This window comes from Myxocyprinus asiaticus, chromosome 40 (genome assembly GCF_019703515.2).
Source record: "Myxocyprinus asiaticus isolate MX2 ecotype Aquarium Trade chromosome 40, UBuf_Myxa_2, whole genome shotgun sequence".
Lineage (NCBI taxonomy): Eukaryota > Metazoa > Chordata > Actinopteri > Cypriniformes > Catostomidae > Myxocyprinus > Myxocyprinus asiaticus.
In genome coordinates this window covers 38,780,234-38,794,162 of record NC_059383.1, presented here as the reverse complement: position 1 = coordinate 38,794,162, position 13,929 = coordinate 38,780,234, and the positions used below count along the sequence as shown (strand labels likewise).

The window sequence follows — 13,929 nt, the reverse complement described above, 5'->3', positions numbered from 1 at the left end:
GACACGCTAAATCAGTATGTATGTGTATATTCTAGCAGTAGCAACTCTCAGTACTTGACCCACAACAGCGCAGCAGATCTAGTCTGCAAAGACCAATATCCTATCATATCCACGTTGACATGCTAAATCTTTCTGAGAGTTGTCATGACTATATTTAATATTTACAGTACATATTGAACGTAATGTAAGCAAAGAAGACACTGTTACTGGGATGTAACCTCCCCTCCCCATTATTTATACCATGATCAATGGAAATATGTAAATGTCCCACAATGTTCAAGCCAAATCTACGCTCTTGTCTGAATGCCATGTTGTTTACAATGTAAAAGAAAATCAAGCCTGATTAAGATACCACAAAGGTCATTTTAAGCTACTAAAGACTACAAAAAAAATCTAAATCAAATCATCATGTACAGTACTCCTGCAAAAAAAAAGCTTTGTTGCTCAGGAGAGAGAAACAAGAATTAAGCAAGATTTATTTTTTATTTTTTTAAAATTCATTTGATATTCCACATTCCCACAGAATAATAGTACAGTCATCAAGACTAAGAATATAAATGGAAAATGGAAATCATGCATTGACCAAAAAAATGTTAAACCAATTCTCTTCTCTCTTGTATTCAAGGATGATGTTTGTGTAGATTGCTGCTCTGCTCATTCTCTCAAGCAACTTCATGAGGTGCTTTATCCTGAGATGTTAAAACAGTACTGAAGGAGTTCCCATGTATGCTGGACACTTGTTTACTGCTTTTCCTTCACAAAAAAAAAAAAAAAGAATTAAATAAATTAATTTACATTTAGTCATTAAGCAGACACTTTTATCCAAAGAGACTTAGAAATGAGGAAAATAAAAAGCAATTTGTCTTACAAAAGTTAACAATACCTGCAGTATCGCACTGCCAAGTTCCAACAGTAACTAAAGTAGTTAATTCTTACATTGGGACAGTTTCTAAAAAATGTTTTTAGGATCATGAGACACTGCTTTCCCAAGTGTGTCCAGTGTTAAGCAGTTATGGTGAGTTTAGAGACAGCACAATATGTCTTCTTCATGAATAAGATTTAGAAGGTACTTTTCTCTGCTTGTCTTGTTGAGGTGTAATTGTCCATCATTATTCTCACCGTCATTCTTTACTTTAAAAGAACCTGTTTGAGTCCCACTAGAGTCATTGGGATTTTGCATTAAAGAGCGGCCTTGCATTCATCTTTGCATTTTTGACCATTTAGTAATCAGCTGAAAATTGATCTGTCGAACTTAAGCTTCAGTGAAAATGTCTTGATTGTTAAACTCACCTCAGTGCAATCACAGTCTGTTCAGGGAGTTTGTAGAGATTTTTGTTCACCTTCAGACACTAATGATGAAGAACAAACAGACTATTTGATCTATTTTGTGGTCATATTCCATAGTATTTAAACTGTACTCCAAGGTACTTCAAAGAATATCATGATATTACCATTGTACAAAAAATAAAAAAAAATAAAAATAAAAATCATGATTATACCAAGGTGTTTTGTTGTTGTTGTTGTTTTGTAAAAACTAGGAATATCTCGTAGAACCACCTATTGTTAATTATAATTTATACTGTACTAAATGTAATGTAAATATTATATATTAGTGCAGATAGAAAGTTTGTTTTGATAATGCTCTTCTGTAGTCTCATTAAAACATTTATAAATACTTAAAAGATTTTAAAGTCTGAGAAAAATTAAGTCCTTTGATATATTAGTATGTGGACAGGCAAATCAATTTTCAAGTACGCATTGGAATTTTGTTAAAGGTGCAGTATGTAACAATTTTCATGTAATACTCAGCTTTTTTTTTTTTTTTGCCAAGCCGTTCACTTGTAACGCAACTTAAAAAATGAGCCCTTCCTGGACTTCCTAGGTTGCCTATTAAAGCCTGTAGACTGATTTTCATGTGAAAGGAGTGGGTCAGTTTTGCCGGGAAAATCCAAAGGATGTGACGTTTATGTGCGCTCCCGAGAGCCTTACCTCAGACAGTAATCGCTTCTCTTCCGCTATTCAACAGCGACAACAAACTGCAACACTAGGTAACGTTATCTTACAGATGGAATCCAGCAAACATCCGGCTCCCAGCACAACACCGACTCCTACACAAACTCAGAGTAAGCCCAAAAAAAAAAAAAAACATTTATCTACTGAATCCCGTCTGGCTAAGTGGGAACGTGATCGTGGTTGAGCAAAAACTAGAGTGAACATCGGCAGGGCATTTGATTCCTGGAGGGACATTCGTTCGGTTTTGGGGATCAAAACGGACCCTGAATTGGCGTTCTTCTTATTGGACAGGTAAACTTACATAATTGCAAAGCATGTGAAATATAGTGCCATAAGGATTGATCTGTGTAGTTTTAGCTAACTTGATCTTGCCTGCTAACGCTGACGAATTACAAGCTACTTTGCTTCATAACTTTCAAATAATTTCAACAATCTTCTCTTAATACTAAAAGTCAGGTATGCAGGATAAATTTAAGCAAATACACTGGTTTATTGATCGTAGTGCAGCATATGACATACAAAACAAACAATAGTGCAACATAACAGTGCAACAGTAAACTGTCTGGTGTAGTTCGGTAGTATGTAGCTGTATGTGTGTATCAGTATGCTATGTTAGCTGATAAGTAGTTTTAGTTTAATTTCAAAGTTTGTAGTAAAACAATCATTACTGTGTAATTTTAATTATGCTACCTCATCTGTCAGCATGATGCCGGTGAATCACGTTCAGTCTCTTTGTACGTTACGTCATTGTTTTGGCTGATGCTCGCTCGCGTCCCTATGGAGTGCAAGCACGAGCACGAACAACAGGTAGCTGCTGCAGTTCACTTAACGGCCACAGGTGTCACTAATAACAAGGGTTTCTGAATCTTATATACTGCACCTTTAAGGATAGTGTATTTAAAGCAATTATTTCTCAGCATTAGGTAGATTTAAACATAATAAATAAATAAATAAAAAGTTGAAAATAAAACTCCTACTTTAGCAACTGACACAAAACTTGCATTAATACTTACTATTGGGGTGTAGAATTTTCAGGCTGTTTTGGCGCACATGTGATCCACTGGTTTGTGAATCTTTTTCACTGCTCTCATGTTCTTCCTTACTTTCAAATAAAGGCGTGACTTTGTCTTCAGATACAACGAACACACACACAGACAATCAATCATTCACAAGTGTCTAGTGTTGTCTTGTAGGAAAGTATAGAGTTATAGCACATACAGTGACCCCAAAAAGTATTTGGATTCTAAAGCCACACTTAAAAATGCTGGATGTCACTTACAGTGCTTTAAAGAAAGAAAGTACAAGCACACGTTTCAAGCAAAACATTTACGAAACAAATTTGATAGATTTGAAAGGATAAAACAACACTTAAAAAAATTAAAAAATAAATATATATATATATATTGAAATGCGTAAATATATATATATATATATATATATATATATATATATATATATATATATATATATATATATATATATATATATATATATATATATATATTTACGCATTTCATTCCAACAAAGTTCCATTAAAATGAATGGGCAATTTTTTACAAAGAAAATAAATAAAACATATATATATATATATATATATATATATATATATATATATATATATATATATATATATATATATATATATATTTAAAGTTTCAGGAATTACATTTTGTTAAAGTTTACTCAACTCAATTTTATGGATTTTAGTTTATTTTTTTATTTTTTTGAGATTTTCTCCCCTTTTCTCCCAAATTTGGAATGCCCAATTCCCAATGCGCTCTAACTCCTCATGGTGGCGTAGTGACTGCCTCAATCCGGGTGGCAGAGGACAAATCTTAGTTGCCTCCGCGTCTGAGACCGTCAATCCGCGCATTTTATCACGTGGCTTGTTGAGTGCGTTACCGTGGAGACATAGCGCATGTGGAGGCTTCACGCTATTCTCCACGGCATCCACGCACAACTCACCACTCGCCCCACCGAGAGCGAGAACCACATTATAGCGACCATGAGGAGGTTACCCCATGTGACTCTACTCACACTAGCAACCAGGCCAATTGGTTGCTTAGGAGAGCCTGGCTGGAGTCACTCAGCACGCACTGGATTTGAACTCGCGATTCCAGGTGTGGTAGTCAGCGTCTATACTCGCTGAGCTACCCAGGCCCCAAATTGTTGGAATTTTGGTGTGAAATTGAAATGCGTATATCTTAAAAATAGGCTAATATGTAGGCTATATATATATATATATATATATAAATTATTATTATTATTATTATTTTAATGAATAGATATTGTGTTGAAATTAACCTGGTCTCATGATAAGTCATAATAATATTCCGAGATGGTGAAATTGTTGGAATTGTACAAAAAAGTACAACTTTTACTCAGTGCAATTGTCATTTTTCCTAAATTTAACCCCAACCCCTAAACTTAATATTTTAATAAGAAAACCACTTGGTGTACTACAGAAGAAAGAAAAGATCGGGGTTTTGTATTTTGTAAGATTTGTATTGCATAAATAAACATGGAATGAGTAACCAAATTTGTTCACAGACATTTCCTTTCTTCAAATAAAGTGTTGGATAGGAGGCTAGAGTAGGTAAAATGTGATTCCTGTATTGTATCATTTTGAAATTCTGTTTGTTGACTGGTTGGTCTTTATGGGAATAAAAGTCGGACTTTTTCATACTAGGCAAGTTGTACAATATCGTGCAATTTCGGCATCTCAAATTAAGTAATATGAGTTGTCATGAGACTATGCTGAATGAACTCCACCAGTGGTTACTCTGCTAGGGGAACTGACTACTACATTTCTACTAAAATGACATAAAAAGCAAGCCAGGTGGCTAAAAATGAGAACAGAATCAGCTCTGGAAAGGGAAGTTTTGAGTTCTGAGAATAGCTCTAGAGTCTAGCAGAGATGACTCTTGGTTTGAGATTAAGTATCGAATGCAATGACAATCATGCATGTTTGATCTGAACAGTGCTATTAAAGAGTTACAGTGTTACAGGTCACTCTCTAAAGATAATGCTTGTTTTAAAGCAACAAATAATGACTGTCGAGAAGTAAGTATTTTGTATGGTGGAAATACTTACAACTTGGGAAAGCAAGGTCTTTGCTGCTGCGATGTTCATAATCTGATTCATTGGGATGGACTTCTCTCTTGGCCATGTCTCTTTCTCTGGCCTCCAGTAATGTCTCTCTTCTGTCTAGTTCTTTCTGTCTCTCACACAGTTTGTTTTCTTTGTCTTGTAGTTCTTCTTCTTGTTGTATTATGCTGCATTCTGATTTCAGTCTTGCCTCCAGAAAATCTTTTGCAATCTTTGCCTCCCTCAGATTTCTTTCTAGTTCTTTCACGTCCTCTTTGAGTTGCTCCACATGTCTTTGAAGCTTCTCTTTGTCATCTTTCAATTGACTCTCTCTCCCTCTGGAAACATCCAGCTCTCTCCTTAACTCACTCTCTCTGTCTATATAGGTGGCCAACTCTTCGTTTAGTTCTCTTTCTTTACCTTCCAACATCCTCAAAGCGTCCTGTAATTCTGTTATGCTCTTTGCATTCTGTTCCTTCATATTGGCCATTTCCTTCGTTAGATTGTTCATCATCTCTTCTTTTTCGGACAGTTCTTTTTTAAAGGTATTCTCAATTTCCTTACGCTCAGCATCAAATTCCATCTGGAAATGTTTCTTAGCTTTTCTGAAACACTCCAGATGTTTTGTGAAAAAGGCGCTTTCTTTCCTCTCTGTCATTGTCGCAATTTTTGTAAATAACGTTTCAACACTGCTGTCGCTGTCCTGTAAAATGTGGTACCTTTTCCCACACATTTTGACACAGTCGTGCATTGATTGATCATTGCGCTTAACTTCATGCATAAATAAGACCATGCAATACTGTAAGACCGCCTTCCCAAACACTTCACTGAGAGCTTGTAGAAGAAAAAACTCTTCCCCAGTGCCATTTACACTTTCAAGCACCAGCAGAAAGGCATGAGGACCAGGAAACACCAGAGATTCATATGCCTCCAGGTCATTTTTAATGGATTTGACTGCACTGTAGAGAAACATATATGATTTCAAGTGCTGAAGCCAATAGGTGGGAGTTTTTAACACGGAGACCTGTCGGCCACAAACACTAGCCTTCATAGGCTCCCATATTCCAGGTTTAGAGGGATCATCTCTCTGTGTTATCCTGAGAATGGTGTCACATGCTTGATTCATAAGAATCTCATCACCTCCGAGCATCATAAATCTCAGCTTTAAAACAGGGCCTCTGGATGGCCTCACTTCATTTGTGAATGTCCCATCTGTTGAAAAGGGAATAAAGCAAAGTAAAACCTTAACATTGACCAACACCTCAACACTTGCCCTAAAGATAATGACGACATCTTGTTAAAGCAATAATAATAAAAACAATTCTCTCTTTGGAAAGAAAAAAAACTATATAGAGAGAGAAAATTCAGAGAAAAACTAAATTCGCCTCAGAAAAAAAAAATCAATAAATAAAAATAATTGTTGGAAGGCACAAAGACACGTAATATATATATATATATATTCACCTTGCGATTCAGGGCTTCCATAGAAACATTATCTGGCTAATGTTAGACAAGCTAATAGATATCTAAGCACTAGGTAGAAACAACAAAAAGAAAACCGAAATAACTAGATTGGTAAAGTTTGTCAAGACAAACTTTGATGTTTGTTTGACAAAGCTTGCATGGTCTAAAAGTTTTTAAAAGTTTTAAAAGCTTGGGGTTTGAAAGTTTTACAGACCTTACAGTGAGACAAACAGACAGATGGAGTAAGAGAGAAAGAGAGAGAGAGAGAGAGAGAGAGAGAGAGAGAGAGAGAGAGAGAGAAAACGTCACTTGTGCTACCGGAAAGCCCTCCTACATCCTGTTTTATGTCCTAGGTGTCCTAAACTAGTGTCGTAAATATTCAGTACTGTAACGAGGTAAAAGGGAAAGGAGGAGGCAAGAACTGGCTTAACAACATAAATAATCATTTAATGATTAACTTAAACAAAAAGACAAACACATGCTGGGCAGCTGCCTGTAATTCTCTCTCTGTCGAACTGCCGTCTCCAGTCACTTTTATCCTTCTTGGGCTTGATCAGCCTGATTAGGGGCCGGTTGTGCAGAATCACAGCCTGGCCCCGCCCTCCGCCCTGCCACATTCCTCCCTTGTTCTCTCAGGCCGGGGAGCCCCCGGCAACACCCTCCCCCCCCCCAACCCCCTTCCAGTCCCGTCTGCCGGCAGGTCATCCCCGCCTTCCTGAATCTGGGAGGGGACACGGGGAGGGAAACAACAACAATAACAAACAAAAAAATGCAGTACTTACACACCGTAATGGTGATGATACCAAACTAAACCAATACTAATATTTAAAAAGAGAGGGAAAGGCCAACGCGGAGCGGCAGAGAGAGAGAAAAAAATAATTTACTCGCCGGTTCTCCGATACGCTATAGCCTGGTCCTCGGCCACTCCTCCACACTCTAGTGGACGACAGCCATGTCTCCCCGGGCAGATCGGAGGCAGTCCTCCAGCCCCTGGTGGACGGAACGCCCTGCCGAGTTTTCGGTGGATGGAAGGGGTCTCCCCTGCCCCTGACAGCGGTTCTCCCGCTCCAGGCGGTCGGCCAGGAGCCCCTCCCTGTTCACGGTCACGGTCCTCTGACCCCGCGCGTTTTAGCAGCTGGTAGGGGTCTTCTCCGCCCCTGGCAGCAGCCCTGACCTCTCCAGGTGGTTGGTTAGGAGCCCTTCCTTCCCTCGCGGTTGGCGGCTGTTCCTCCGCTCTCAAGCAGCCGGGCTCCTCCGTTCCCTGGTGGATGGCCGCGACTGCTCCGTTGGGGTGGATGGTAGTGGCGAGGACTCTACTATGGCGCATCCCTCCTCCTTCCCGGGTTGCGGCACCAGTGTAACAAGGTAAATGGGAAGGGAGGAGGCAAGAACTGGCTTAACAATATAAATAATAATTTAATAATTAACTTAAACAAAAAGACAAACACATGCCGGGCAGCTGCCCATAATTCTCTCTCGAGCTGACGCCTCCGGTCGCCTTTATCCCTCTTGGGCTTGATCAGCCTGATTAGGGGCCGGGTGTGCAGCATCACCTGCTAGAATATTACAGTAGGAGTTTGAATTAATGGGCATTCGGTTGGCCTTTCTGAACATTCCATTAATGTGAGTCTACTGGATTTTTCCTGATATTTGATCATCCACTGTGCAAAAACCGTATGTCTGATCAGTTAGAAGAGATACAGCACACTATGCCAGAACAGTCTGAAGGTCTGTGCAGAGTTTGGTGGATGTAGCTTGAAAGCTCTATGAGGAGTTAGTGTCTGAAATTTTGGTCTGGGGTTAGGGATTTTGAAAATAACAGTGAATAGGTTTAATCAGTATGTTGGCTTTGTCAAGCCAACAAAAAGGGAAAAATAAGGTTCATGTTAGTACCTTTATCACAAAGAATGCTCAGAATGAGTGCAAAACCATAAATATTTATGAAGTACTGCAAATGTGCCACAACTGCCATTTCTACATATTTAAACACACAGTCACACCATCTATGGATGTGCCAACACCCGAAAAGTTCCAAAGTACACCGTGCTAGATCTTCTGTGTTTTAAAGAGAACAACATCAAGCTAGATATGACAGAACTGATGGTTTATTTATTAAAAAAATTAAAGAGCATGAAAAATTCACAAATCGACCAAATATCTGAATATGGGTCTACATGTGATTGGTGGCTTGGCCCTGAATCAATCAAATGCTGTTTGCAATGTTTGTAAAAAATAATTTGTGATTTTGGGGGAAAACAAAACAAATGTGATTAAAGCACAGCACCTCAAGCAACCCTCTTTTTAAACTTATTGCAATATTCTGGTCCTTGTTGCTCAATTATTTACCAAAGCATTTTGTCTAAAAACATAAATGCTCAACATTATTATAATTTCTGTTAGAAACTATGTTTTGGGTGGACTGGCAAACTAATAGTGGATAATATTTACACTAAAATAGTTTCTTTTGTATTGAAGGAGCTCAAAAGTGTGTATATATATCCCTTTTTCAGGACACTGTATTTTAAAGATAATTTTGTAAAAATCCAAATAACTTTACAGATCTTTATTGTAAAGGGTTTAAACAATGTTTTCCATGCTTGTTCAATGAACCATAAACAGTTAATGAACATGCACCTGTGGAATGGTCGTTAACAGCTTACAGACGGTAGGCAATAAAGGTCACAGTTGTAAAAACTTAGGACACTAAAGAGACCTTTCTACTTCTAAATGGCCACAATAAGGAACATCTAGCAAGGAAAGTGTTAGAAGAAAGTTGGGAGATAAAACATTCAAATGGATCAGGATTCACATGGAAAGCTAAGGAGTGGGCAAAAGAAATGAAACTGGACTCAAGAATATTTGGACCAACTGTTGCAATATCTCCAGTAACCCCTTGGTTATTCAGTGAACCACAAATTGACTTTGCACTACATGACAGAATCCAAAAAGGAGAGAGTGGAAGGGATATTAAATCTATAACATTAGAACATATTAATCCTGCCCATTATGCATTTACTCCAGTATACACCGATGGATAAAAAATAACCCTGATATGGGGCGATCAGGTGCAGCATATCATATCCCAAAATGTATAAGTGGAAACAGAGAGAGATTAACTGATGCAACTTCATGTGTACACTACAGAGTTAGTCGCCATTCAAATGGCACTTGGTTGGGTTGAGGAAGTGATGACAGAGTTTGAAATGCAAGTTTTAATTTGCTCGGACCCAGTGGCTTCACTTTCAAGCCTTCAAACTTTCCAATCACGTCGAAGTGATATATTGATAGAAATAATGGTTATGTTACATAAAGCATAAGGCATTTGGGAGTTTTAGTACACTTTCTGTGGGTTCCAGCACATGTTGGGTTACAAGGAAATGAAATAGCAGACAAAATGGCTAAAGAAGCACTTAATTTGGATAACATTAACTTGACATTCAATTTAAGTAGGGTAGAAGGAAAGTGTCTGATTCAACAAGCATGTTGTAATAAATGTCAGAAAGGCAGACATTCCCATAAAATACAAAGTAACATTAAACGAAGTAAAATTAGTCATAACATAAATAGAAAGGAATATATTATATTTACAAGATTAAGAATGGGTCACACTAAACTTAACGCAACACTTCACATCATGGGCAAACACAACACAGGTTTATGTAATATGTGTCAGGAAATGGAAACAGTAGAACATGTTTTGATTAAATGTACTAAATATGAACAGCAAAGAATTACATTTATAAGAGAATTAGAAGCCTCTGGAAGCACAGAATTCACTATATGCAATATTTTAAGTATTGGACCAGAAACTGGTAGAACAATAATGGCGATTAATGAAGTTCTTGAGAAACACTAGTTTGAAATATAGAATATAGAAAATCTTCCTCGTATTCTATCCTTGTCACACTCCAGCACAGTAGGTGGCGGTATGCACCTTTTTAGTTGTTTTACAACCCGGTAAATCCACAAAAGAAGAAGAGCCCTTTCTACTGACTCTGAAAAACACCAAAAGAAAGATGCCTAGGGTGCCTGCTCACCTACGTGAACGTGCCTTAGGCATGCTGCATGGAGGCATGAGGACTGCAGATGTGGCCAGGGCAATAAACTGCAATGTCTGTAATGTGAGACACATAAGACAGCGCAGACTCAATCTTATTGAGCACGTCTAGGACCTGTTGGATCAGAAGGTGAGGGCTAGGGCCATTCCCCCCATAAATGTCCGGTAACTGGTGAGTGCCTTGGTGGAAGTAACATCTCACGGCAAGAACTGGCAAATCTGGTGCAGTCCATGAGGAGGAGATGCACTGCAGTACTTAATGCAGCTGGTGACCACACCAGATACTGACTGTCACTTTTGATTTTGACCCCCCCATGGAGAGCGGGGCTGGCCGAGTGGTGACTGCCAGTTGGTGACCGGGATGGACACTGGCAGTGGATTATCTCGCCCAGCTGTGGGTGATTACAGAGTAAACGGGCGAGAGATAAAGTCGGAGAGCTGCAGCCAGGGAGAGACACAGGGAGAGAGATAGAGCGACAATGAAGCTGTAAGTGTCTGGGGAGCTGAAAAGCAGCAATGTTGAATGTTTTGTTACACTGAAAAGTGCTGACAATAAAGAGTCTTATGTTGGATGTTTGCACGGCTCCCGTTTCCTTCAGAGGGTCAAAGAACTTCCTTACAGACACATTATTCCATCTCTGTTCATCACATGTCTGTGAAACTTGTTCAGTTTATGTCATAGTTGTTGAATCTTTTTATGTTCATACAAATATTTACACATGTAAAGTTTGCTGGAAATAAAATCATTTGAAAGTGAGAGGACGTTTCTTTTTTTACTGAGTTATATATATATATATATATACTATTTTTAATATCCTACTTATTTTATTCAGTTTAGCAGCAAACCAAATGGATTGTCCCATCTTGTGCTGCTGGTACATTCAATAGTTTTTGCATAGTCAGCAACACAGAAGAGGAAGCAACAAAAGTTATTCGACATAACTCGATTCCCAGTTAACTTGCATTGCTTGTCTTTGTGACAGAAAAATTGTATAGTATAGTCTATCTATACTGCATATGTAACATGAGGAATTTCTACATGCTAGTAGATTCCCTGATCAAAAACACACTGACTTATCACAGTCCTCTATAGCACAGTAAATCACTATAAAATAGTCTTTAATTATTTATAGTCTGAATCTGATTGTTCACAAACAATAAGATGAACATAAACGAGATCGCAAGTAGGACAGCAGCCCCATTTGAAGATGGGATTAGTGTGATGCATTAAAATCGAGCTACAGTTTATGTTGTAAATCTGTGATTTCATCTGTTATTGACCAACAAAAATACACTAACAGTTCTTGGGCTTCAAGCACAATACATTTCCATTTTCAAAGAAATTTAACATATAGAATCTCGGTTAAAAGTTCAGTCACTGACCTGTGCGTCTCCGTGCCATGCTGTGAACAAGATATAAACAAAAATCAACTTTAAAAGGGATTAAAGGTTACTAAAAAAAACGAGCATTATGTGCCTGACACTTCCCCAAACGCCCTCTAAAGTGAAAGGGAAAGAATGCTGTTCTTGTGTACTGTCAAACTGGTCTCGTCTTTCTTCCTTAATGCTTTCTTTTCTTTCTTTTTTCCCCCTTTTTTTTTATTTTTTATTTTTTGCATTTAATCTATTTGCTTTACATTTTTAGTATTTACTTTGAACCCCATTTAAACTTCAGAAGAAAGTGGCAAGTAACATTAATGCTGCATGCTTTATTGATGTGCATTTGATAAACTTTGACTTTGACATTGATGAAAATGTCATATAATCATCAATAAATATTTTATATCTTTATTTTCAGATTAAGAAATTAACTGATTAAGTTTAAGAAATATTCAATGGCTGTAGCTCCAACCTGATGTAATCATGCTGAACTTTACAGTTTTGCAACACCACAAAAAAGTGAAATATTGAGTTTAGAGTATGGATCAATACTCAGATATTTCAAATATGTGAGTGCTAAAGAAGACGACCCCTGTGTTCACCAACAGTCAGATGTATAAATCCCTGAGACACTGAGAAGTTTTCACCTGTTCAATAGTTCTGAAGAGGTAACCTAAATGGAAATTTAAAGTTTTTTAAATTAGTTTATAGTGTTAAGTTTAAGACATTTCAAAGAATAAAATAGAAGACTTTAGGTTTTTGTAACCTAAAGGAACAGTACTGCAATCTATCAATTTCACTACTGCTTTTAATTTGTGGATGGTTTAGATACAAGAGTAAAAAAAGTAAAAAATTCTCTAGTCTCAGTGTCATTGCAACAGCTTCAAGTGCACATTTGAGATTTTGCATACTTCTCACTCCCAGGTTTAGAACGTGAAAATAAACTATAGCAGGTAAACTTCTACTGCGGTAAATGGGAGACCACAGCAGCTTATTTTTAATTGTTAATCAACTTACTGTAATTATTTTTGCATTCACATTTGTTCCAACAGTTAAAGAAAAAAGCTAAATACTTTGTTTCCATGACCTTGGATTACAACACTCAGTTGAGAGAAAGATGCCAATTTTACTGTCACTGCTACAGCAGTGCCCAGGTACTTTCTTTTTATTACAGTAATATAATACAAACTAAAAGATATAAATATATATTAATCAGAGTATTCATTTTTCAAATACGCTGTCTAAATACCTCAGGATAAAAATGACACTTTTCAAAACCTGTATTTTAAGTTAATACCTGTCATTGCACTAAACACAGTTTTGGCTGTAGGTGTAGGTGTGTGTGTAATATCTGTATCTGTGTATATCATATTTGATACATGATTTACTAAAGCCTATACACATCATCAACAGGATGAATACTTTTGTAGTTGTATGCAATGTATAACATGTCTACTGTCTCCTGGTGAAAGTTTCATATTGTGATGCATGTCTTTTTGCTGTGAAATCTTTGCTGATTTTGATAAAGTAAAAATAACAATAACATTTATATTATTACTGATATTTCAAAATGAGTATTTGCTGAATTGAAGCAGCTTGTGATTGATTAAAAACTCATAAATTATTTGATTGAAAAATCATGTTGAAATGAGTGTATCAAATATGGTACAACAGGCATTGTGTGTGTGTGTGTGTGTGTGTGTGTGTGTGTGTGTGTGTGTGTGTGTGTGTGTGTGTGAGAGAGTGAGCCTCTTCACTCAAGATAAGTGTGGGCAGTTCGAGAGAGAGAGAGCCACACACAGCTGCCGTGTGTGCGTTTGTGTTTTGTGTCTTTATGTTTTAATTTTACATTAAATATTACTTTGACCGTTCAACTGGTTCCCGCCTCCTCCTTGCCCATTTTAAACTCTGCTACATTGGTGCCGAAA

At 37.4% G+C, this 13,929-nt stretch overlaps 1 protein-coding gene across 1 annotated transcript; it reads right to left on the bottom strand.

Annotated features, from left to right (window-relative positions):
* Positions 1-464: 464 nt before the first annotated feature.
* LOC127430850 (golgin subfamily A member 6-like protein 22) lies at positions 465-12,136 on the bottom strand. The gene is made up of 5 exons (XM_051680968.1): positions 12,005-12,136; positions 5,107-6,312; positions 3,027-3,140; positions 1,291-1,349; positions 465-753 (listed from the first exon to the last, which is right to left on the bottom strand). Exons 1-4 carry the CDS (start codon positions 12,021-12,023, stop codon positions 1,312-1,314), a joined length of 1,377 nt encoding a protein of 458 aa, XP_051536928.1. The 5' UTR covers positions 12,024-12,136; the 3' UTR covers positions 465-753; positions 1,291-1,311.
* Between the last annotated feature and the right edge of the window lie 1,793 nt (positions 12,137-13,929).

Bases quoted from the DNA above. Each gene is read 5' to 3' on its own strand.
- LOC127430850 (XM_051680968.1), bottom strand. The intron at 3,141-5,106 runs GTAAGTATTTCC...TTGTATCTGAAG, and splicing joins AGACCTTGCTTTCCCAAGTT to ACAAAGTCACGCCTTTATTT. The intron at 1,350-3,026 runs GTAAGTATTAAT...CTTCATCATTAG, and splicing joins GAAAATTCTACACCCCAATA to TGTCTGAAGGTGAACAAAAA.